The sequence below is a fragment of the Aspergillus affinis genome, assembly GCF_023601865.1.
Source record: "Aspergillus affinis strain CMG 70 chromosome Unknown NODE_87_length_163274_cov_91_156480, whole genome shotgun sequence".
NCBI lineage: Eukaryota > Fungi > Ascomycota > Eurotiomycetes > Eurotiales > Aspergillaceae > Aspergillus > Aspergillus affinis.
In genome coordinates, this window is record NW_026515868.1 from 1 (window position 1) to 21702 (window position 21702).

A 21702-nucleotide genomic window follows, 5' to 3' on the forward strand; every position below is an offset into this window, starting at 1 on the left:
GGCCCTAGTAATTAGAAGTTGGTAGGCGGTGGCCGACTCGGTGGTGTGGCCGACTCGGTGGGGAAATACGTTAACTATCTCCGATGATTACAAAGCCAATTCCGCGCATGAGTCAGAACTGTAGCTGCTTCTGCATGCCAAACTGCTAAGCAACTTGGCTGTCAGCTTTGTTTTGTCGGAATCTCGGAATTCGGAATGTTACGACTTTGGATCGACCCACGGTTCACTTGATCTTAGATCTTGGTCGATCAGTTTGAAATTTTGTCGGGGAGATCGAAAATTAAAAATAAGCTACCTAATGCTGCCGTGCAATGGAAGTACTAGCACGGAGTAGAGAAGGACCAGAGAGAGATGACTAGGGGCCACTAGAGCCACGCACATCATTGCTTCGGCCACATTACCCGGTGCCCAAAGCGGCAACAACTAGGCAATATTTGGGTAGTTCCTGCCATAAGGCAAACAACCCGCTACTGCCACGGGCTTCCTGCTTTAGCACGGGCTGGAAATCGATGAACGCTTCTATGAGCGGATAGCAGGACGTTGAGTTAATATCGCTAGTAAATGCTGATTAAACTGTACTGAGTGGCATATCCCCATTAAAATTTCACCTCATACTGCCGTCGGAACTGATCGTCAACATGGACCAGATAATACGTCCCCAGCGCAAGATCCTCCACGCTGCCCCTGGGCGGGTAGTTTTTTGCCTGATAAGCCTGCTCACGAAGTTGACACATCTATCTAGATGATTAGCCTATTTTTTAACATTCATTTCGATTGATAAGACTCACTTCGTTGTAAAATTCCGGCGTCACCTCCGTCCTGGCCGCTAGCCTCGCGTGTAGATTCAACTTCTGAGCGATATCCTCGATGTCCCCCCGTACTCGCAAAGTCAGAAGTGTACTCGCCAGCCCAGCTCCATAACTATACACCCCAATGCGTTTGTTCTGTAAAGTCTCGCTCGAGATGTTGCTTAACAGGCTTGCGAGTCCGGCCCATACGCTGCCCGTATAGCTGTTGCCACAGTTGGCCGGGATAGTCAGCGAGGGACTGACGCGCTCTGTGAACTTCGTCTTGGACAAAGACATGAACAGCCTTTCAACACCCTTGTCGGTCAACGAGCTGTCCACGTCCATAGTAGCGTATTCCGCAGGGACAGAGTCCGTGTCAAAGGCGCCCGGGTTGGAGCGGTAATCGTTGAACAGGAGTCGACCGTAAGCTTTAGCAACCATCTTCGAATTCGGGGCATGAAAGATGAAGAAATCAAACATGTCGATTCCCCCTTCCTTTTCACCCTCTTTTTGTGGACGCTTATCAGTCGCATGAGCATCCATCTCACCATACCCACTCCGCCGTCTCACCTTCTCCCTAAAACCCCCATAACACCCATCCAACGCCCGCATATAGCACTGATTCGAGAAATGCCCATCAACAAGCGGATACTCAGACCCAAAATCTCCCTTATAGAAATCATACACATGGCGCATATAGCTCGCACGAACCGGCTCCACCATGACCGGCGCATCAGCCCCGATCAGCATCGCCACGCACCCAGCTCCGCCTGTCGGTCGTGCCGCGGGCGTATCATACAACGAGATATCCCCGGCAACAACGATCGCATCGCGTCCGTCCCACGACGACGACTCGATCCAATTCACGGCGTTGAGGACCGCGCTGGTGCCCCCGTAGCAGGCGTTGTAGGTGTCGATGCCTTCGATGTCCGGGTTATCGGGGAAAAGGGACATGAGGACTGATTTGGCGGATTTGGATTTGTCGAGGAGGGTCTCGGTGCCGACTTCGAGGCGGCCGATGGTGTTGGGGTCGATGGTGTGTTTTCTGAGGAGCGAGGAGACGGTGGTGAGGGCTAGGGAGTAGAGGTCTGGAGTGGGTTGGTTAGTTAGGTGGGTTGGTTAGGCTTGGGAGGGTAGGTAGGTAGGTAGGTAGGTAGGTAGGGTGTTTTCCTGCCTTCGCGGTCATCGCAGAAGCTCATGCTTGTTTGGCCTAGGCCAATGGTGAACTTGCCGGTGCTGACGCCGATATATTTTTCGAGTTCGGTTTGCGAGACATACTAGAGCGGGTTGGTCAGTCAATGGCAAACTCCACGACCGCGATTGCAGCAATAGGTAGAAAGGCAATGGGATCTAGAAGGGTGAATGTACTCGACTTGGAAAATAGACCTCAATGGCCTTTATGCCGACGTTCGCGGGTCGAGTTGCCATGTTGATATCGGAGGGTTGGCAAAAGTGTATATGAGGTCTGGCAACGAATCTGCTTAAAGCTTTAGACAAGATGAATTGAACTTGTAGAAGACAATCTTGCCCACCCTGCAACTTCTTTTATAGTCGATAACATAGCCACTCGACTTTCGGCGTGCGTGGTTTAGGCCACAGTGCTCCTGTCTACCGTGTAGATCGGAGAATACCTCAGTAGGACCTTCTTAGGTGCTGGTTAGCGCTGACTATCGGACAAAAGGAAGAACTGAGAAGGATTCAAATGTAATCCAGGCTCTCAGAGCCTATTCAATTGGAAATAGATCGGCAATAATATACTCGTTGCTTTGACCCCTTCGGTCTAATATCCATCGGATTCGGCCTGCCGATTTGGTCACCACCCAGAATCACCCAACCGACCAAAGACAAATACACAAAACATATCATTGAATTAACCTCGATTCCCTCCCAAAATTGCCAGCTCCACATAAATGCAAAATGTAAACCCGTACATGTTTCTATGCGCCTGAATCCAACTCCGAAGCCGCCCCAGCGACATATTACCCACTTATTATTTCATTTATTGGATGTTCATAATTCGTTTCAAGTCGTGAAGCGACAACGGTTTTACCAGATAATCGTCTATGCCGGCCGCAAAGGCCTGTTGCTGCATGCTGCTTGATGCAACCCCCGTCACTGCCATGATGGCCACCCGGGGAAGGGAATGTTGTTCTTCGTACTCGCGGATTTTGCTTGTGGAGACTACTCCGTCCATGATTGGCATGGAAATGTCTGCTCAGGGTTAGTGTTAATACTCTGCAATGCAGACTCAGGTAGGTACGAACCCATCAAGACGTAGTCATAATTTCCGCTCGATTCCTTGTATTTTTCAAATGCGGCCAGTCCGTTGTTGGCTGTCTCAAAGCTACAGCCGATTTTTCGCATGAAAGTTGACAGGATCTGACGAGTTAGTCATGGATCAAGAGGCTAGGAAAAATGCTAACATACCTTCAGGTTAATGTCGTTGTCATCTACAAGCAAAATATGTAGATCCGTTCCTTGCGTGTCTCGGGGGGATGGAGGAGAGTAATTGGACACACTATCCTTTACCACAGGCGGCGACTCGGTGCCCTTCGCAAGAGCAAACGCATCTGACAAGGATCGCCCACGGGTGGGAATGCCGGGGAAAGGACCAGATACAGGAGTCTCAGTAGAGGGGCTGGATTCATGGTGTGAAACTTTATACCGCCGCAGTGCGTCGTTGATTTTGCGAGGACCGATTCTATTGGCAGTCAGTATCCGTTATTAATGATAAGTCGGTCATACATACGGTTGCGATAGGTAGATGACATCTGCTCCTTTGATGGCAAAGTTGCCTGGCAGAGATACCCCGTGCTGGCCAAGGATGATAACGGTTTTAAAGTGTGCGTGAACGTCACCATTCCTCGAAAGCTTCTTCAACATTGACTCCTCCATAACTCCGATGTCACCAGCTGACTTCTCAATCGAATCAGCAAACGAGACTGCCCAGCCGGAATGGCTCAGAAGCACATTGCTTAGCGCGCCCCAGATAGAGAGTTTGCGTTTGGCATCGGTGCTCAAAACCTGAGTTGGGACGCCATCAAGGCCAGCGAATCCATTCAAGCCGATCAGGCAGACTCGAGTGGTCGTCTTCATGCTCTGGCTATTAAGCATTGAGTGGAGATCATCGGAAGGACTCTGAATCAACTCGACAGGAATAAAAACATCAACTTGTGTGCCCACCCCCACCTCGCTCCTGATGTCGATAGTGCCACCAAGATATGAAATCGTCTGTCGGACGATACTTAACCCGAGCCCAACCCCTTCTGTTAAGTCGTTCTCTTGCATGAAAGGCTGGAAGAGCTTATCCTCTAAAAACTCAGGGGAGATGCCGCAGCCCGTATCCTTGATCGAGAGGTGCGCCTGCACCGACTTTGATCCATTGGCACGGTCAACTCGTTGGGATAAGCAGACTTCAATCAGCCCAGATTGGGTGAATTTGAAAGAGTTTCCGATAAGGTTCATAACGACCCGGCGCAATCCGCCTGACACCGACTGGATAACCCAGGATGGTTGCTCTTCGATGCGAACGACAACAGAAAGGTCATTGGAATCATCTGACTGATTACTTTCTGAACTGACCGTGCGACTGCTGACGCCAGTTCCGCTGTCAAGATAGCGACCAGCGATCTTCGAAGCATTGATGCGGGATCGGTGACCCGAGTACAAAACGTCAGCCACCTCTTCAACCAATGCGCCCAGGTCGAACTCGGAAACCAGGTGATCAACATCTACCTCTTGGTTCTCCGTTCTGTCTTTTTGAAGGCGTGAAATATTGGTGAGGTTATTTATTTTTGTAAAGCCCAGCCTAGAAGGCAAGTTAATTGAAGTCACAATGCGACGGGCGGGATACTTACAAGTGGTTCATCGTATCCAGCAAAGTGAGGCCGCATGTCTCAATCATAGCCACCATATCCCGCTGGACTGATTCGAGAGTAGTGGCTTGTAGCAATTCGGCACTAGCGAGCATACCGTGCAAAGGCGACCGAAGTTCATGACTGACAGAGGAGAGCAAGTCTGATTTGGACTTTTCCGTGGCTGTCCACCCAATCTGCAGGTATTCGGCGGTGACCAAATCCGCGAACGTTTTCAAGTAGTACATATCATCTTCGTCGAGCAACCTTTCATTGTCGCCTGTCCAGATCACAATACCAGCCAGCCAGCGAGATCTGTCCCAGTTCCACAAAGGGTAGAATATGAGTGACCTGGCATCTGGAAAATCCCTTGCAAGGCGCGTCGCAGCAATAAAATTCGCTGGGTGTTCATGCTCATCAGCGGATCCATCGCTGTAGGTAGGTTGGACAGAGGGAGATTGTATGGAAGGATCGGTATAGAAGATATCACCCTGTGGAAACCACGTGAAAAGATCATGTAGCAATGCCTCCGTTATAACAAGCTTGAATGAAGAGCCTGCTTTCTGCGACTGCGACAGTGATAGCCCCAGTGGCTCGCACAGCTTTTCAGACCAACCACCGTGAGATGATAATATAGATGAATGTGTCGAAATGGTTCCATTGCCATCTTTAGACTGCGCATCCCAGTCACTACCGCTGGTTGAAGAAAACCTATTAAGAAGATTAGCCACTGCAAGCGCGATAAAATGCGAGGTAGATTAGCCATACCGCCTAGAGTTACTTCTTGAGGCGTCCAGGAACAAAGCTCCATCCAGTTCCATCGCGCTTTGAAGCAACGAGCTAGCTCTAGAAAAGAGCAGAGAACTGAGAGGTGAGGGAGTGACTTTTTCTGGCACCGTCACCAAGTGGTTCGATGCGGTAGAACATCTCCTCAGGTGTTCTTGGTGTTTCTCTCGAGCTGGTGGGAGGTTGAAAACTTGTTCATGTTGTTGAAAGAATGGGAACTCTGGCTGATGAACCCTTGTCGACATGGGAGGTATATCATGTAGTTCCTTAACTACAATTGAAAGGTGATCCATCTTCTCAGACAATCCAGACTGGGCTTGCGCCGGTGGTTCTGAATCCTGTTGCTCGATGTCGTCGACACTGGGAAGGCCTTTGACGGTCATGAGGGTACGGAGCAGGCGGTCCGGCCGGGCCTGACAATGCACAGTGTAGACATTTTCAAGATGCTGAACAATCGCATCGGCAACATCTTTGAGGTCCGTGATATTCTCGTCCTCTAATAAGACGCGATCCTCCTCATCCACCACGCAATAAGTGCCGAATGTACCCCAGCGGGGACTGGTGAGAGGAATCTCAGCATAAAACCGCGTTTCGGGGAATCGAAGAACGAAGGGGTGACCTTTAAATTGATCTTCCTTCGTCAAATCCCCGACAATGCGAGAGCCATCCGTCGTTCCATTTGATTCGTTATGACCCCATTTTCCATGCGTCTTCAGGCCGAGAGTTTCCATACCGATGTCGCCAACACGACTAGGAGACGGGCTGCAAGTCACAGCCTGGGAGATGACTTTTGCGCTGCCATTGTGGATGAGGGTGACAAACGCTCTGCTACAGGCGACTCGAAAAGGCCCTAGTTGGACCAGAGCTGGTAGCGCTACATCCGAGAGACCGGCTCTTGAGGAGTTTCGATCGTGTTTCGTTGAATTTCGAGAATGAACACCGTCAGCGCCATTAAGTCTAGGAGGGCAATATAATCTATTCAAGACAGAGTCAGCACGGGATTAAGCAGGGTAAAAAGGAAAAGGGCAACTCTCAAGCGATGCTTCATACCTTAACAGTTCAGAGACCATCTTAGGCCCTGACGATGACACACCAGGGTGCTGGAACGCGGAAGAGTCCAACACCACCATGATGTCTATCGCATAGCATCCGTTGCCGCACGATTTCAATCCCTGTGCGACTCAGCATCGATAACTGAATATATACTGTTGTAGCTCCGAGATTTCTCAGAAGCCAGAAACATCCGCAATGAGGCTTGTGGTTCTCAGGTTCCTGCAGCGTGCAGTGTTTCCGAAGAGCCGGTGGTGAAACTCGAGGGGGGGGGGGGGGAAGGTTATCGGGGAAACTTTTCTCAGCCTCCTAGCTAAACTTTGGAAGGGGTCATTGATCCTACGAAGACGAAGTCTAAAGATTTCCGGGATCGACCGCTCCGTCCCACGGTTCCTGCATGTCATCGCTGCCTATCGCACATCGGCCGAAAGCCCACCGGCGTAGTCCGATCGACTCGGCTCCGATTTAATTCCTTGGGCAATTCAGTTGTTATGGAATTGAGGTCATGATCTCGAGGCATGATGTTGTAATTTTTGCTAAATTCTCCGCGGAGATACAAAGATGGAATCACGTCATAAAAGTGGTGAACGATGGCCAGGCTTGTGGCGGATGGTCCATTATCCCTTGGCTGTGCAGGATGGGTGCAGAGAACCTTATGGTCAACAGACCGTGGGCAGTAAACGCTAGGATTGATAAGTCCTGAGCGGACGTAGGAAGTCAATGGCTCGCATTGGCACGGATAATATTCTCGAGGAGTCAGCCGAAGTCAAAGACCCGCAGCAGAAGGCGACGCGAGATCGGCGCCAGGGTTGCATGGCTGACTCATCCACTCGGATCATCCGGTCAGGTGACCTGCCTTGACTCGTACTGAACTCTCTCTCTCTCCCTCTCTCCCTTACTTTCTCTCCTCGCTAGCTAGAGTGGGTTGTTCACGCGTCTATGACTTCACTGGTCACTCATGCGTAGACGTCTCTCCTCGATGCGTGAATTGACCCGGAGAACTATCCCTGGTCTTGGTGTCTCGCTTAAACCCCAGCTCGCACTTGGCTACTATACATAGACTAATAGACCTGTCTAGAATTCGCGTATCAATTTAATGTTACATCTCTGCTATAATATCTCAACCTGACTCTAACCAAGCCGGTAAAGAACTCCCGGAAAAAATCAACAAAGTAACGAGCTAGTCAGCCGCTAGCCTACACAGTACACCATAGTCCGTGTCCGGCCGAACCCACAAGAGCTAGTTACTCAGTAACGTCTCAGGTCTTCAAAACCGAGAGAGAATAAAAGTACCCAATCGGCTGTAGTCGGGCGGCATGAGCAAAGCATTGATAATCAGATCGGCACGAAAGTCTCCCCACGTGTCGGCCACACCCGTACGGCCTGGCGTGCCCGGTTTTGCCACCGTTTGCCACCAGGTCAGGATCTCTACTGTGTAGTCATATACCAGAAGAGACGTGGCGAGGGCACGAGAACGTGATAGTGTAGATGCATAATTGAGCTAGGCTCGGAGTCGATACTCCTGAGCAAAACACCGACATCTACCCGTGGATATGGATTGCCAGACATCCCTGGCCTCTTTTTGCCTACTTAGACGATGGGCCGAGGCTGTTTTGATGGTTCGGTGGCGTTGAGGCTTGAGGCATCCAAATCACACTAGCCATTGTCGATTGTTTGGATCAGCCCTGAAAAAGCATGGCATCCAGGGCTTTCTTCTGGTTTGGACTTTCATGAAGAACGGCAAGGGCGAGTGGCTTTCTTGGCCTGGCTCCCAGACCTTTGACCAAAGAGTCACCTGGGACTACTATCAGACGCATCACACAATAGGTGCTCCCATCGTCGGATTGATCGAGAAGAAAGCTTCGAGGTCCATCGTCGAAAAGTCGAAATCCCATCCCATGTCCGACATGGTGAAATCGAGAAGCTCCTCACTCCCCACGCTAGCCGGGTGAATATCGTCTTGCAACGAGTTCCCTTGAAAGTCGGACAGCATCGGTAGCCCAGCTGCCACGGGGTCGGCCAGGGACCCATCCGCCATGATGCTTCCTTGCTGGTCTACCATACTAGTAGGCGGTCGCACATCATTTGCGACGGGGTCAAGAACAGGGGCCTGGTTCTTTATGCCCGGATGAGCTATCCATTCATAGGAAGGATGGATCTTTTTCAGAGTCGTCTCGATAGCACTAATTGTGCTTTGGATCGGATCACCTGCCCGTATCGTTGAAAGGCATTGCAGGGTTGCATGGATCCACGGAAGATGGGTGCTCGCGAGGTTTTCGCCATGCATTAGGTCGTATATGAGAACGAACGAGGCGCTTCCGAGGAAATAGCCGTGGTAGCGGAGTTCCTATTATCAGGTTAGCCGAATTAGAAAGCTGGTTGGGGATCCCACACATAGACATACCCTCACGAGATCGTTCACGATCGACGCTTCATATAAGAAATGTATGGTTCTGCACGCGGCACTGAGAGCGTGGTTGCAGGCTTCGTTGAGCCATGCTGGAACCTCAGTTGGACGCTTACTCGGCTCATTTGCAGCACGGTGCGGTGCCAATTTCGCGTCTCTCTGCCACCGACCGCGAAAGATCAAGAATGGTCGAAATGTCAACAGAATCGTGTGGTAATACACTGGGTTTATCAGTTTCTATTTCTCGTCGCAGGTATGTCCCACTTACGCGTGACAAGAATGGTTTGCTGTACACCCAACACGCCTTGCTGCGCGCATTTATCAAGGCCGAAGCCTAGAGCTCGTCGCATCTTCGCGTCATAGCAACGGAGATCATCCGAAATCGACCGAGCAATCCTCCACATTTGCAGGAGTGATTCATGGTGCTGACCGTACATTTCGTCCGCTGAACGGGCGATGACTTTGGAAAGATAGACCAAAGAGAGCAAGAATGGCTCCTCGGGCAATGCAATACCGACATCTCGGCTAAGAAGTGAGCTTGGTCGGCCCAAGTGAAAGCAGAACCATCTGTTCGTCATTAGATGAATCGGTCACTCGGGTAATGAAAGGCAACACAAACGTTTCGTAGAAATAGAGGGCCCAAAATGTAGTCCTTCGCTCTTCCACGCCATCACCTGCATCCCCCTTATTCGGGGCCTCTTTATGCAGCCCTGCGGAAATCGCCTTGCGGGCTCCAGTTCCCAGGTAAAGAAAAGTGGAATTCGGTCGCCCTTGCTCAGTCTGAAAATGGGCGTTCTGTGTTGGTCAGCTAGTGCCATCAACTGAGATTTATGGAGGACTCATCATCAGAAGTGATATTTGCACGGTCTGGAGATTGACCACGTCGTCTAGCATCGCACAAGACGCTTTTACTCGCTCGAAAAGCACATCACCCCAGCTGTAGTACTCTGTCCCGAGAGACCCCATCGCCAACGCCATCAAAATCATACAGTGACTCCAGGTATCGGTTCGAAAGTCCGGGCTCGGGTTATACAGATTCCATAGCTGCCGTTCGAACGTCTCTTTCGACTGAAACGGCACCATGACATACAACGAAGACAGGAACCGGTGCAAGAACATCTTAGCCAAATCATGCGGTAGAAACATCACCGGCACATCAGCCGCGTTCAAGCTTTTAAACGAATCGTGTGTGTCACTAGGAACTCCAAAGAAGATGCGCCGAAAGCTGAACATGTCCAAGCCAGCTCCAGCCTCCTGTACCTCTCGCGAGTCTTCAGACTGGGGGGCATGCTTGCTCTCCACCAGGTCCCTGTAGACCTCATGCATGAGCGCAAAATGCGACGTCGACCCATAATATAATTGCACCTTGCATGATGGAGATTCCATATGCGTGGCAGAAACACTGTTGTTAACCGTATAGCTGACGGAAGGATTCCGTCGCCCGGAGGGCCGTGGTACATCCGGGGACGGCTGCCGGGCGCCATTCGAAGTATATGCATCAGCATCTAGACTGTATTGATACTTCTTCTTGCGCTGCCGGATAACCTCGCGATATGTGCACGGCGTGTTACGTAGCTGGCAGGTTTTGCACGGTTCGAGGCCATTGCACTTGATTTTCCTCTTGCGGCATTCTTGGCATGCTTTGGATATTCGCCATCCAGATGACTGTGAAGGTGAACTTGTTTCAGCCATTGAGAGTAGCCAAAATCTAGGTTGATTCGCGGCTAATAGATTTCATGAAATTCATTGCAGGGTTGATCCTGCGAGGAGTCAAAAATTCGGATATACGCCACATGATATTCCCGTAATCCCGAGTAACTAAGGGATTATTCATCGCTGAGTCATCGCATCAGAACTTTTGTTTGGTTTGTTTGCATTTTGCAACAGCTTTTGATTGATAGCAACATCCTGCTTCACTTGACATAATCGATCAATTTTTTGAGTAAATAGAGCCTTAAGTATGATCTTAATCGCATATTATGGTTTTCCATAACGAGAGCGTGTACCGTACTTCAAAAATCGTTCGCAATCCGGGGTCCCTTAGTAGCAAAATATACAATCTCATAACTGGCGATGATTCGCAGATCACCAGATACCGTAACATTTACTCACAAGCAGCTCCAATCGGAACAACCTTGTACCCCTTAAACCCATTATACGAATAACAAATATCCCAAGTACTCCGAATCACATCGGTATGCTTCCCACTACACTGCCCATCTGCATACATGCACAGGTCGAACTGGGCGCGCTCTTCCGCTGGGCTCTTCCACGAGAGACTGTCCGCTTCGGAGAGGTCGAGGTCCTCCCATGTATCGAGGGCAGTGCAGGACTGGGCCCTGGTCCCGATGGCGTGGAATATAGATAAGCTGTAGTCAACGTCCTCGGGATTGCAGCCTGGTTTGTAGATATGGAAATCCCACTTCAGATGGACTGTTAGTTAGATCTTGTGCTCAAGATTGGATATATGTGCGAAGTGAGGGAGGAAGGAGGAATACATACGTTCTTAACAGCCCCTTCTGTGCCTAGGGAGAAGGCTGCTGCTACTAGGAGGGTAAAAGGTAGACGCATTTTCGTTGTTGTTTCGGGACTTTGCCTATGAGCTTAGGGAATCAGAGGCGAGTGAGATGTAGAAACATATTACAGTCAAAGATGGAATACATGATCTATTTATGTTGAAGGGGAACGTCTCGATGTGGATCCATTATGCGAGTACTTAGGGCGAGGCAAGCAATACGAGACCCTTAGCGCTTATGATATGCAGAATTCGAGTCCCTGCACAAAGAGAGGTTACATTTGAGTAGACGAGTAGACAGATCACTTTACGACCGGAATACTTCCTATGTTTAGACACTTTACTGCGCGGTGGCGGCACTCCGAGAAGCTGAACTTATGGCACGTTTCTCAGTGCCATTGGACATGTGTCAGTGGGATCTATGCAATTCAATTACGACGGGAGATGATTTGAGGAGGTGTGGTACGATACGAGATCACTTTATAACGCTCGATGCCCCTTTATTGTTTTAGTCCGATGAAATTAAAACAGACTCGATCGGCTAGCTGGCCAATCTATTGACTGCAAGTCTGTAAAAAAGCTGGCTGGTAGCGCCTCCAACTGGGGTTCATGTGCATGAACGAGTTCCTCTAGACCAGTAAGAAAGCCCTCGTCGTCCATGGCAGAAGATGCCGAGCCACTGACTGAGGGCACAACATTCACGTCGGGCTCCAGGTCAGGAAATTCCCCCACAAAGGTGTTTGTCATGCGCCATCGCTGCAAGTCAAAGAAGTGATGAGTAAATGTTCTAGAGAATTGATACAGCCCGGATTGGCTATGCTGCAGGTAGGCATCCTCCATCGTGTAAGGCCAGTCAAACCGAAAGCAATGCCAGAAGAGATTCCAAAATTTGGCCGAACAGTGCTGATGAGGGAAAAGCACTAATCGTTCGCGCAGTCCCGGCCTTGATGGGTTAGCTTTCGTTTTGTTATCTTATTGGAAGGGACATACCAAACGATGAAATCAATTAACGGCTTATGAATGATACGTATCTGTGACGGCCGCTGTCGCATGAAGATTGGGAGTGCTTTCGAGCTAACTTCGGAGGGATCAGTCCGATACTGGTAAAGGCAATGTTAGCCATGAGTGACTTCGTGTCAGAAAACGCCCTCAGACTAGTTGACATACGCGAAGCATTGAGCTGACAACCTTCAAAATAGCCAACCGCTCGATCGCCCCGCAATGTCGCCAAATGGATTCATCGGCTACTCGCATAATAGTCCACACAGGATCAAGTGTGTATAAACCCTCAACAACCGACCATCCGTGAAGCACAGCCCTGATCGGGATATCTGCGTCCAATTCTCGTTGGTCTATCGCTCTCTGAGCGCAGGATGGAGTATATTCCCCTAGAAGGCTATTGAAGTCAAGTATCGACTTGCAGCATTCACATAGAGGGCTGAACTGAGACATTGATGGTACTGCTGCCAAGGCGTCGAGCGTGGCGCTCGTCTTCTGATAGCTAGCGCCACGCAATCTCATAAAGGGATCATGTTGAGGATCGTTCAGCTCGTCGCTGACAGGAAGAGCAAAGTTGAGGTTGTTGGCTCGGTCTACCGCCCCGCTGGGACAGATATCATCATAAGATTGAGGACTGGAACGGGTCTGACCTATTGAAGATTCGAAATAAAGTTCGTCCGGGATATTATGGCTCGATCTTTGCGGCATGCAACAGCCGCCGTCGGTGGATGACGATGGCACGAGACCACGAGGTATTTCCAACTCAGGTCGACTTGGACAGAGAGTGTCTCCAGTACGCGTTTCATCAGCATCATCATACGCCTGCAACACACACTTGGCACCTACTAGCTTGTGAAATGCCCGAACCGATCACCTTCTCGATCGTTCGTAACGTAGCTCGCAAAGTGTCATTCGCGCTTCGCTGTGACTCAAGCTCATCCAACAAACTTTTCACATTTCCACTGTCATGGAATTGTGTTAATACTTCGATGCGAGATTCTAGCTGAGAAATGAGTGTCTTGGTCTTTTCCCGAGCGCTTCGTTGGGCTTGTCGATCTTGTTCTCGCTTCCGTGCCACTCGATCTTCGGACGATTTACGGGCTCTAGGTGACTTCCGAGCTTTATCCATTGGCTGGTCTTTGGACGATGGGTATTAGTCCAAGGCTTGATTTGGTATTTTCTTCCACGACCTTTTAAACAAAAATTGCTAGTATGTTATGTTGAAGAATTTTAGGATTAACCAGTACGCGAGTATGTGCGTGTGAGGTACCGGGCTACCAGCTGAGAGCTCTCCACAACAGTTATAGATCGCTGCTATTAGAGAAATGTCAATACGGAAGTCTCGGCTTTCACGTGTAAACAGCAATAGTAAAGCCGCTCTGGAGCCGTTGGCAAACGTAGGCGACTTGTTGGCGTCAGTGTTCAGAACTCGTCTTCCCCGCCACTCCAATATAATTTAATCTGCAGGATGCTTCCCCGCCCTTCTTTCGTCCAATGGACCCAGATTACCGATGGATCTAGTCATGATCTACAGCGCCGTTCCTGTTTCTCGATTCATAACGAGTCATGTCTTATCCGAAAGGTGTTGGGATTGTGTCTCCGTGACTAATTGGGTGATGACGCACGCTGAGAGCATCGGTTCTGGAATATCAAAGCTGCACAATGATTCATGGATAATTTATGATGATACAGCTGCTCAAAGCTTACGATTGATAATTACTTGACTGGTCAATAGCTTTTATCGCAACCAGATTTGCCGTTCAGAAAATACTTTCGTGCAAATTATGATCGATTACTCCCATGTCGCTATTCATGCTAATGGTTACTCCCATAGCTGTTCCGTATCCAATATTGAACCACATAAACACTAGCACCCATACTGCCAAGACTTAGATCTTCGGAAACGATCAGAAGTCCTCATATAATTGACAGTCTGGTGTCAGCCACAACTATCCCAAAATACTCGACAACAGGGCCGTAATGACCTGAGATATGGCGGATACCAGCTAGAAACAGTCAGCACAACGACCTCCTCGCATCTCTCAGAGCATCCTAACTTACCGGAGCAACGTCATTAATCAGCCCCTTCGTATTTCCAACGAATTCCTTAGTCAAGAGATCGTGCGCATTCCCCAGAAGATCGGTCACATTGTTAACCAATTGAGGAGTCACCAGCCCACCGACATCATCCAAAAGGTCCGGCAACTGATCAACCAGATTCTTCACACCCTTGGAGTTCAGCAAAGAGCTCACGGTGCTAATCAGATTCTTCGTTTCCTTCGCGGTAGGCTGCTTAAGAAGGTACGAGAGGTCTGTCACGATAGTCTGGATGTTGTTCAGGCTTTCGGAGGACAGGAGATCCTTTACCGCTCCGAGGGACTTAGTCAGGTCGCCGAGAAGGTCGCCGAGATTTGACAGATTCGCGTTGTTCTGTCGTGAGACGAGGGCGTTGGCGAGTTGGAAGTCGGTCAGTTCGAGCTCGCTGGGTGGTTTGGAGACGGCGTCTGGGGCTGGGATTGCCAGTGCCGTGAAGGGCAGGATGGCGAGGGGGAAGAATTTGAAGAACTTCATTTTGTCGGGGTGTTCGTTTTTGATGCTGGAGTTTCTAGCGAGGGCTGGGGAGTTGTTGGTGTCTTGGGATGAGTCTCACTGTTGAACTCGACGTGCCTTTTATAAGGTGGTGGAGGATGCGTTTTCTGAACGCCATATCCCCTCTACTGCTCTCGAATGATAGAATTCTGAATATTATCTCATTGCTAGATTATTTTGCGGGGTATAGATTAGAGAATGGAATATGTCTTTCTGAGGAGGCAAATCTGTTCCTGTAGTTCGAACAATATACGACTCATACTTTCTGACTCGGTGGCTCAGAAACGCAGAGCACTCGCCACAGGGAACTGTTATACAGACATTCTAAACATTGAGATGTCTTGATGAATCGATGTATTCTCTTCGGAATACTGTAGGAAAGGATACTCGGTCCGTCTGCGGACGTCAAAGGCCCAACGCCACCCTCGGCCCGTCCAAGCCGAATTACATCTCCGCACTCTGATCTAGACCTGATCGTGAAGGATCCGGGGTTCATGCGTGACCGGTGGCTTCGTGGATGATGACATTATGGTAAAAAGAATTGGCTGAGTGGATGGACTTTTTCGCACCTCAGACATTCTGAATCAGCATGTTCGAGTCAGGCAATCTATACCCACAGAACGTTGCAAAAGAATCATACAAGATCTCAGGATGGCCGAGGATTTGATGCCGCGTCTCCCGAAGAATGAGGGTTTCCTCTTGTATAGCAATTTTTCAGCGTATCGCGACTCATAAACGGGTTTGCTCACGGTATCTTCTGTTCCACCGTACAATAGTGCGTCTCACGGCTTCAACTATATAATTACTCCGAGTCCAAGGCACAATTTTCTGGTTTCAATCTTGGAGTCGTTGATGAACAGTTCGCACTTCATGGTCTACAGAAAAATGAACCTCTTTATCTCAATTCTTCTAATAATTCCCATATACATCACGCAAACCCTCAGCCAAGACTCTCCAACCATCGCCAGTAAAGTGACTCTTGACGGCGCTCTTCTCCGCAGCCAAGCGTACGCTTCCCCCTTGTTCATCGCCCTCCCCACGAATCCCCACTAACTAACCATCTTACGTATCAAACAGAGATGCTCTTAAATCCGCTTTCCCCGACGCAACGCCATTTACCAAGCCATTTGAAATCCCAGGTGGAAACCTGATCCAACCGCCCTCCTCGCTGGTCGGGGCCATCATCACCGGAATCCCGCCGTCTGTTCTTGCGAAATTGATTCAGCCCGCGGGTCGTGAATCGATTGCGTCAGATTTTCGTGCTGGACATACACCCGATTGGTATGCTGGCTTGCCGCCGGATGTGAAAGGATATGTGACGAAGATGAAGGCGCAGGTTACTCAAGGTGATGTTGATTTTAGTGCTACGCCGACAAGTACGGGAGGGCTTGGGAGTGGGGGAGGGAGTGAGACGGAGGGTGAGGGTGGTGATGATGATGGTAATAGTGGGAATGGGGATGGGGATGGGGATGGTGGTAAGACAGGGGACAAGACAGGAGGAGGAGAAGGAGCTGCTGCTACTTCGAGCTCGACGGGTGGTGTTCCTCGTCCTACGGGGGAGGTCTTTGGGAGTTTGGTTGGAGTGGTGGGGGCTTTGGGGGCTGTGGCTTTGCTTTGAGCGTGGTCAAGAAAGGGCTGGGGGGTGCTTTTTTTGTTGATTGCTTTCTTGAACAAGTTTGGAATGGTTCTTTCGAGCGCAGCCACAAGAAGCTACGAGTCTAGTACACGACGGATTCTATACGGAATTTTACTATTTCTTCCCAAATAATATATCAAGGTAGAGGAGATACATCTTCACGATCCCCACAATCCTGCAGTACACGCTAATGGACTCATTTCTGCTCACTTGGCAAGCTGCTGGTGTGCAAGTGTCTAGTTAATATAGTCGATGACATGGCAAGCCAGGTGCTCAAAGAGTATCGCACGCACTCGCGCACTGGGCGTACGGCATAGTACCATGACTCGTGGACTGGACTAGAAGATCATTTTACTGGTCTTGCCCCATTTTCGACCCTGTCCTCTCCGCTCCTCAATCCGCGGAGTTTTGGAAAGAACCCGGTCTTTCGGTAGATTACCGCGCTTGGCCCGGAGAGCAGACTGGTCACTCGCAGTCAGAGTTATCCATCAGAAACTCGGTCTAACGTCCAATGCCCGAGCAGACACACGCTGCAGTCAATCCGCCGGGCGACAGAGAACCCTGGGCACAAATAACAAGTCGTTCTAAGTGATTGTCGGCCTGGTCATTCTTGGACGGTCGATAGTCAACCATGGGAGGAGGAGGACTCTACTTGATTGGCAGAACAAGCCCTTCCCTAGCTACTGAGCGCGTCATTACACGTCGGTACCGCATTCCCCCTGGAATCCTTGGTCTCTGGCCCTTCTTGCCGATACTTGATCCGATGTTCGGCGCTTGGTTGGGACGGAGACAGGACTTCGCTTATCATATCCGCACGGAATTTGATGCGGGGAAGCAACTGCCAAGCTGCACCTGCGCCATAGAGCCAGGGGAGTCCTGGGGATTATATTGGCGAAGGAGGATCAGAAGGGTAGGAGACGGACCACAGCGCAGGCTAAGTAAGGCAGCAGGGGTGGGAATGTAACCTTGATCTAGGATTGATGATCAGCGCAAGCCCGTCTGCAGGAGAGAACCATCATGTCACTCGTGAGAAATCATCTCGAAGATAACAGGGGGAAGTCTCTAGGGATGGGCCGGGGAATAGATGGTAGTCCTATGACTTCACGTGGCCTCCCCGCTGCGCACGTGCCGTTCGCCTCGACCAGCCCTCGCGTCTTTTCCCTTCTCCAACTCGTCTTTGCCATCGCCATCACCAACTATCATTGGCGCGAACCAGCTGATCTGGGGATTTTGTGGAGTTCTCGAATGCGGGGACTTTGTCCCCTGTCTTCGGGGCGGGCTCGCTAGCCTGATTTTATTCCTGGCGTGCTGGACTGGCTTTTCTGTGAATCATCCCCGGTAAGGTTAATTTTCTAGTCTCTCTTTTATTTCTTTCATCAACACAAAGCCTCTTATCAATGTTATCTGCTCCTGGAGATTCTGTCACACCTCGATAGTTCATCGGGTTCTTTTTTCTCGTTCACGGTTGACAGGATGTCATCCCCTAACTAGCGGTTTCAATTCGGACCTGTAGACTTTGGTGGCTGACGCTCCTTTTCAGCTTGACAAATCCCGTTCTCCGCCATGCCAACGGACGCGTCCTTGGCGACTGGCCAAGATAAGGAAAACGCTATGGATCATCTCGGGAGCACAACCAGAACGAGCGTTGCTGACTGCCAAGGAACGCCGCCAGAAAAGTACTGGCTTTGCTTCTGGCCTCCCACATTGGTAATTCCTCGGTGAATGCTGAACCGTCTGGAGACCTGCACCAATCCCGTCTTCGTGATTATTTCGCCGGCCAATGCGAGCTCTGCCTCGGTGAATCCATTGCTTCCCCGCGGCTTCTGGGACCTCCCATCTTACCCGTTTGTATCGACATCCAGGTTTCGGGCCAGGGCAGTGACTGTCAAGTGCCGTCCATCTTAAGCGGTAACGATCAAAGAACAGCAGGCGTCCAGCACTCGGGCATCTTCAGCGCCACTCGCCCCACGTTTCGAGATCGACCCTACCCCAGATGCGATACTTTTCCCCAGGTCTCATCCGAGCTTTGCTTCCGTGCTAGTATTCGGCAAATCCGAGAAAGCTCTCCTATCCGACCCCAGCGACCTTTATAACCCTCACGACCACGCTGCGTGGCAGTCTATTGTGGGGATATTGTTCACCGCGGAGAGATAAGTATTTCACCAGCTCCCCTGGCTCGAGAATCTGGACACGACCGGGAGCACTATGACATCCGACACGCCCCCTGACACGATAGTGGATGAGAAGGGTGTCTCGCAACACAAGGAAAAATTTGTCACCGAAGCTGCCCATGAAGCGGCTGGGCGCGGTCAGGCGGCCACCGACCAATACGGCCGTGCGCTTGTCGAATTTGATCGCCGAGCTGAAAGTCGTCTGCGCCTGAAAATCGATTTTTATATCATACCCACGGTCGCTTTGTTGTACCTGTTCTGTTTCATCGACCGAGCCAATATCGGTACGTTACCTCCACGTGCATTCTGACATAACCGTTGGCGAGCTGACCAATTTTCGGATGGGTAGGCAATGCGAAGCTTGCCGGGCTTGAAAAGGATCTCAATCTTCAAGGAAACGATTATAATGCTGTCCTTTCTGTCTTCTATATATCGTACATCATCTTCGAGATTCCATGCAACATCGCTTGCAAGTGGATTGGGCCAGGATGGTTTCTGCCAGCTTCAACGTTGATCTTTGGCATTTGTTCCGTCTGTACGGCCTTTGTGAATGATATTCACAGCGCATCAGGTGTCCGCTTCGTGCTTGGCATCTTTGAAGCCGGTATGTTGCCCGGTATCGCGTACTATATGTCGCGATGGTACCGGAGAAGCGAGTTGGCCTTCCGCCTGGGGCTTTATGTTGTCATGGCCCCCCTCGCCGGTGCCTTCGGTGGTCTTTTGGCGTCGGCCATTCTGACGCTGGATCATTTCGGCGGATTGCATGCGTGGCGGATGATTTTCGCGATCGAGGGAATCATCACGATTGGGTTGGCCCTGATTGCGTTCTTCACACTGACCGACCGCCCCGAGACCGCTCGCTGGCTCACGCAGGAAGAGAAGAATCTGGCCATTGCCCGGCTCAAGTCAGAGCGTGTGGCCACCACCGAGGTTCTGGATAAGATAGATCGGGCCAAAATGCTGCGCGGCATTTTCAGTCCTGTCACCTTGGCAACATCGATGATCTTTCTTCTCAACAATATCACCGTGCAGGGATTGGCGTTCTTCGCGCCCACCATTGTTCGGACTATCTATCCCGACAGCAGCGTTGTTGGTCAGCAACTCCACACTGTCCCACCCTATGTGGTCGGGGCCTTCTTTACCGTCTTCTTCCCTTTCCTCAGCGGGCGGTTTGACAACCGGATGATCTTCTATGTTATCGCACCCCCCTTGGTTATGGCCGGATACATTATGTTCCTGGCCAGTACCGATCCGATGGTGAGATACGGAGCGACCTTCGTTATCGCTAGCGGTGCATTTGCCTTTGGGTCACTGTGCAATGCGCATGTGTCAAACAACGTGGTTTCCGACACGGCGCGCTCAGCTGCGATCGGGACCAATGTGATGATGGGAAATATTGGAGGGCTTATCTCAACCTGGTCGTTCCTGCCGTTCGACGCGCCGAACTACCACATCGGCAACGGGTTGAACTTGGCAACGTCGTCCACGATCTTGATCCTGAGCTCCTGCCTGTGGGCATGGATGAAGTGGGATAACAAGAAACGGGAAAGGATGGACGTGGACCAGGCCCTAGCCGGCATGTCGCAGAAGCAGATCCAAGACCTGGACTGGCGCAATCCTGCATTCCGGTGGCGGACTTAGGCCAAGTGGTATTCCGGGCACTTTTTGCGCCTTGGGCGGCCTCGCTTTTTCCTCTTATCATTTCTATTTACAAATTTTTTTTTTTGGTCATTTGGTCCACGCACTGTGTGTGGTCTTCTTGGACTTGTTGGGGGTCTTACTTCTTTTGGGCTACGCATGCATATCACTTTTGATTAAATCCACTTGGGCTACCACACTTTTTTGAACATGAATTCGAATACCACCCTTTTTCCTAACCGGGGATTACGTAGAATTGTCCGATTGGGTCGATAGAGGATTGGTAATTCTCACCTGAGATGGGGGGTTGTCCTGTGGATGGAGACCAAGCCCAGTAGGGCATAAGGCTAATCTTCCAGAGCCCCTCCACAGTCCACGCAGAGAATTCCCCGAGGCAAGCTGGACTTTTAACTCTGTAAGCCCGAGGCTAGGAGTCGACTTCTGGCCGTATATTGGCCAGGCAGGTCGCGCGATGGACCAGGGGTATGGGGACAAACGATCTCGACCTCATCCTTTGACGCTCCACTCCGGTCGCATCTGCCAATGGCGACGAGGGCATTATCCTCGTATGAGTCCTATGAGTCCTATCAACCCACCGGCTTCTTTCCTACATTCTCACATGCGGGCCGTCTATCCCCTCCTCATCTTACAGGGTACGAGGCGGGCAACGCTACTCCTAGTCGTTTCTGGGGGCCGGTGAACCGCCGGCGGAGGCCACCTCAGCAGAAAATTTTCCTTCTGGCTGACCGAATCCTTCGACCGAAGGGAAGGCTTGCCGACCGTGTTGACCGTGTTGACCAGGATGCTGATTGCTGCAAGACAAGGCATGCCGTGAAGTTGCATCCGAAAATTCCAACTTGTCGTTGAATTCCGTGCGCATACTGAGCCGAACATTGTGGGCAGAAAAACAGCCTCGCCATGTGTATTTGCCCAGACAGATCAGCGGTGACACGCGATTTTACTCCCCACAACCAAGGCTTAATCGAGTCCACTAAGCAATTTCCCGTCGTGACCCCCAAAGATGCCATGGAATTTCCCCAGGTCCGCCAAGCGACTTCCCCAGGTGGGTTGCCAGAATTCCTTTCGGACGTTGTCCGAAGTCATCCCCAGGTTAGAGTTGTCCGACCCAGATACGGAGTAGATGTCCACTAGGATCCCTGGCCTCCGACCGACCGAGGAGTTACCTAGCGCCTCCTTCCTGGCTTGTCATGACGATATCATCCAACATTAACGAGAATCCCCCATGCGGGGTTGCCGGTTCCAAAGAGT

The 21702-nt window shown here is 50.6% G+C and overlaps 5 protein-coding genes across 5 annotated transcripts; 2 read left to right on the forward strand and 3 right to left on the reverse strand.

Moving 5' to 3' along the window:
* Positions 1–596: 596 nt before the first annotated feature.
* Positions 597–6671, reverse strand: KD926_010793 (uncharacterized protein; the record flags this gene model as incomplete). The annotated part of the gene is made up of 11 exons (XM_053103194.1): positions 597–734; positions 789–1876; positions 2321–2330; positions 2839–2999; positions 3053–3167; positions 3216–3489; positions 3538–4596; positions 4646–5353; positions 5411–6403; positions 6479–6563; positions 6635–6671. 11 exons carry the CDS (start codon positions 6669–6671, stop codon positions 597–599), a joined length of 4668 nt encoding a protein of 1555 aa, XP_052953357.1.
* A 1623-nt stretch (positions 6672–8294) lies between these two features.
* KD926_010794 (C6 zinc finger domain protein) lies at positions 8295–13528 on the reverse strand (the record flags this gene model as incomplete). Its single annotated transcript, XM_053103195.1, has 11 exons — positions 8295–8825; positions 8883–9106; positions 9154–9452; positions 9505–9680; positions 9813–10525; positions 10998–11307; positions 11388–11481; positions 11963–12343; positions 12391–12500; positions 12568–13221; positions 13274–13528. 11 exons carry the CDS (start codon positions 13526–13528, stop codon positions 8295–8297), a joined length of 3747 nt encoding a protein of 1248 aa, XP_052953358.1.
* An 820-nt stretch (positions 13529–14348) lies between these two features.
* Positions 14349–14970, reverse strand: KD926_010795 (uncharacterized protein; the record flags this gene model as incomplete). The annotated part of the gene is made up of 2 exons (XM_053103196.1): positions 14349–14405; positions 14461–14970. 2 exons carry the CDS (start codon positions 14968–14970, stop codon positions 14349–14351), a joined length of 567 nt encoding a protein of 188 aa, XP_052953359.1.
* A 903-nt stretch (positions 14971–15873) lies between these two features.
* Positions 15874–16606, forward strand: KD926_010796 (uncharacterized protein; the record flags this gene model as incomplete). Its single annotated transcript, XM_053103197.1, has 2 exons — positions 15874–15995; positions 16066–16606. 2 exons carry the CDS (start codon positions 15874–15876, stop codon positions 16604–16606), a joined length of 663 nt encoding a protein of 220 aa, XP_052953360.1.
* Positions 16607–18829: 2223 nt separating this feature from the next.
* On the forward strand, positions 18830–20436 carry KD926_010797 (putative MFS transporter; the record flags this gene model as incomplete). Its single annotated transcript, XM_053103198.1, has 2 exons — positions 18830–19079; positions 19145–20436. The coding sequence occupies 2 exons, from the start codon at positions 18830–18832 to the stop codon at positions 20434–20436; spliced, it is 1542 nt and encodes a 513-aa protein (XP_052953361.1).
* Positions 20437–21702: the final 1266 nt, after the last annotated feature.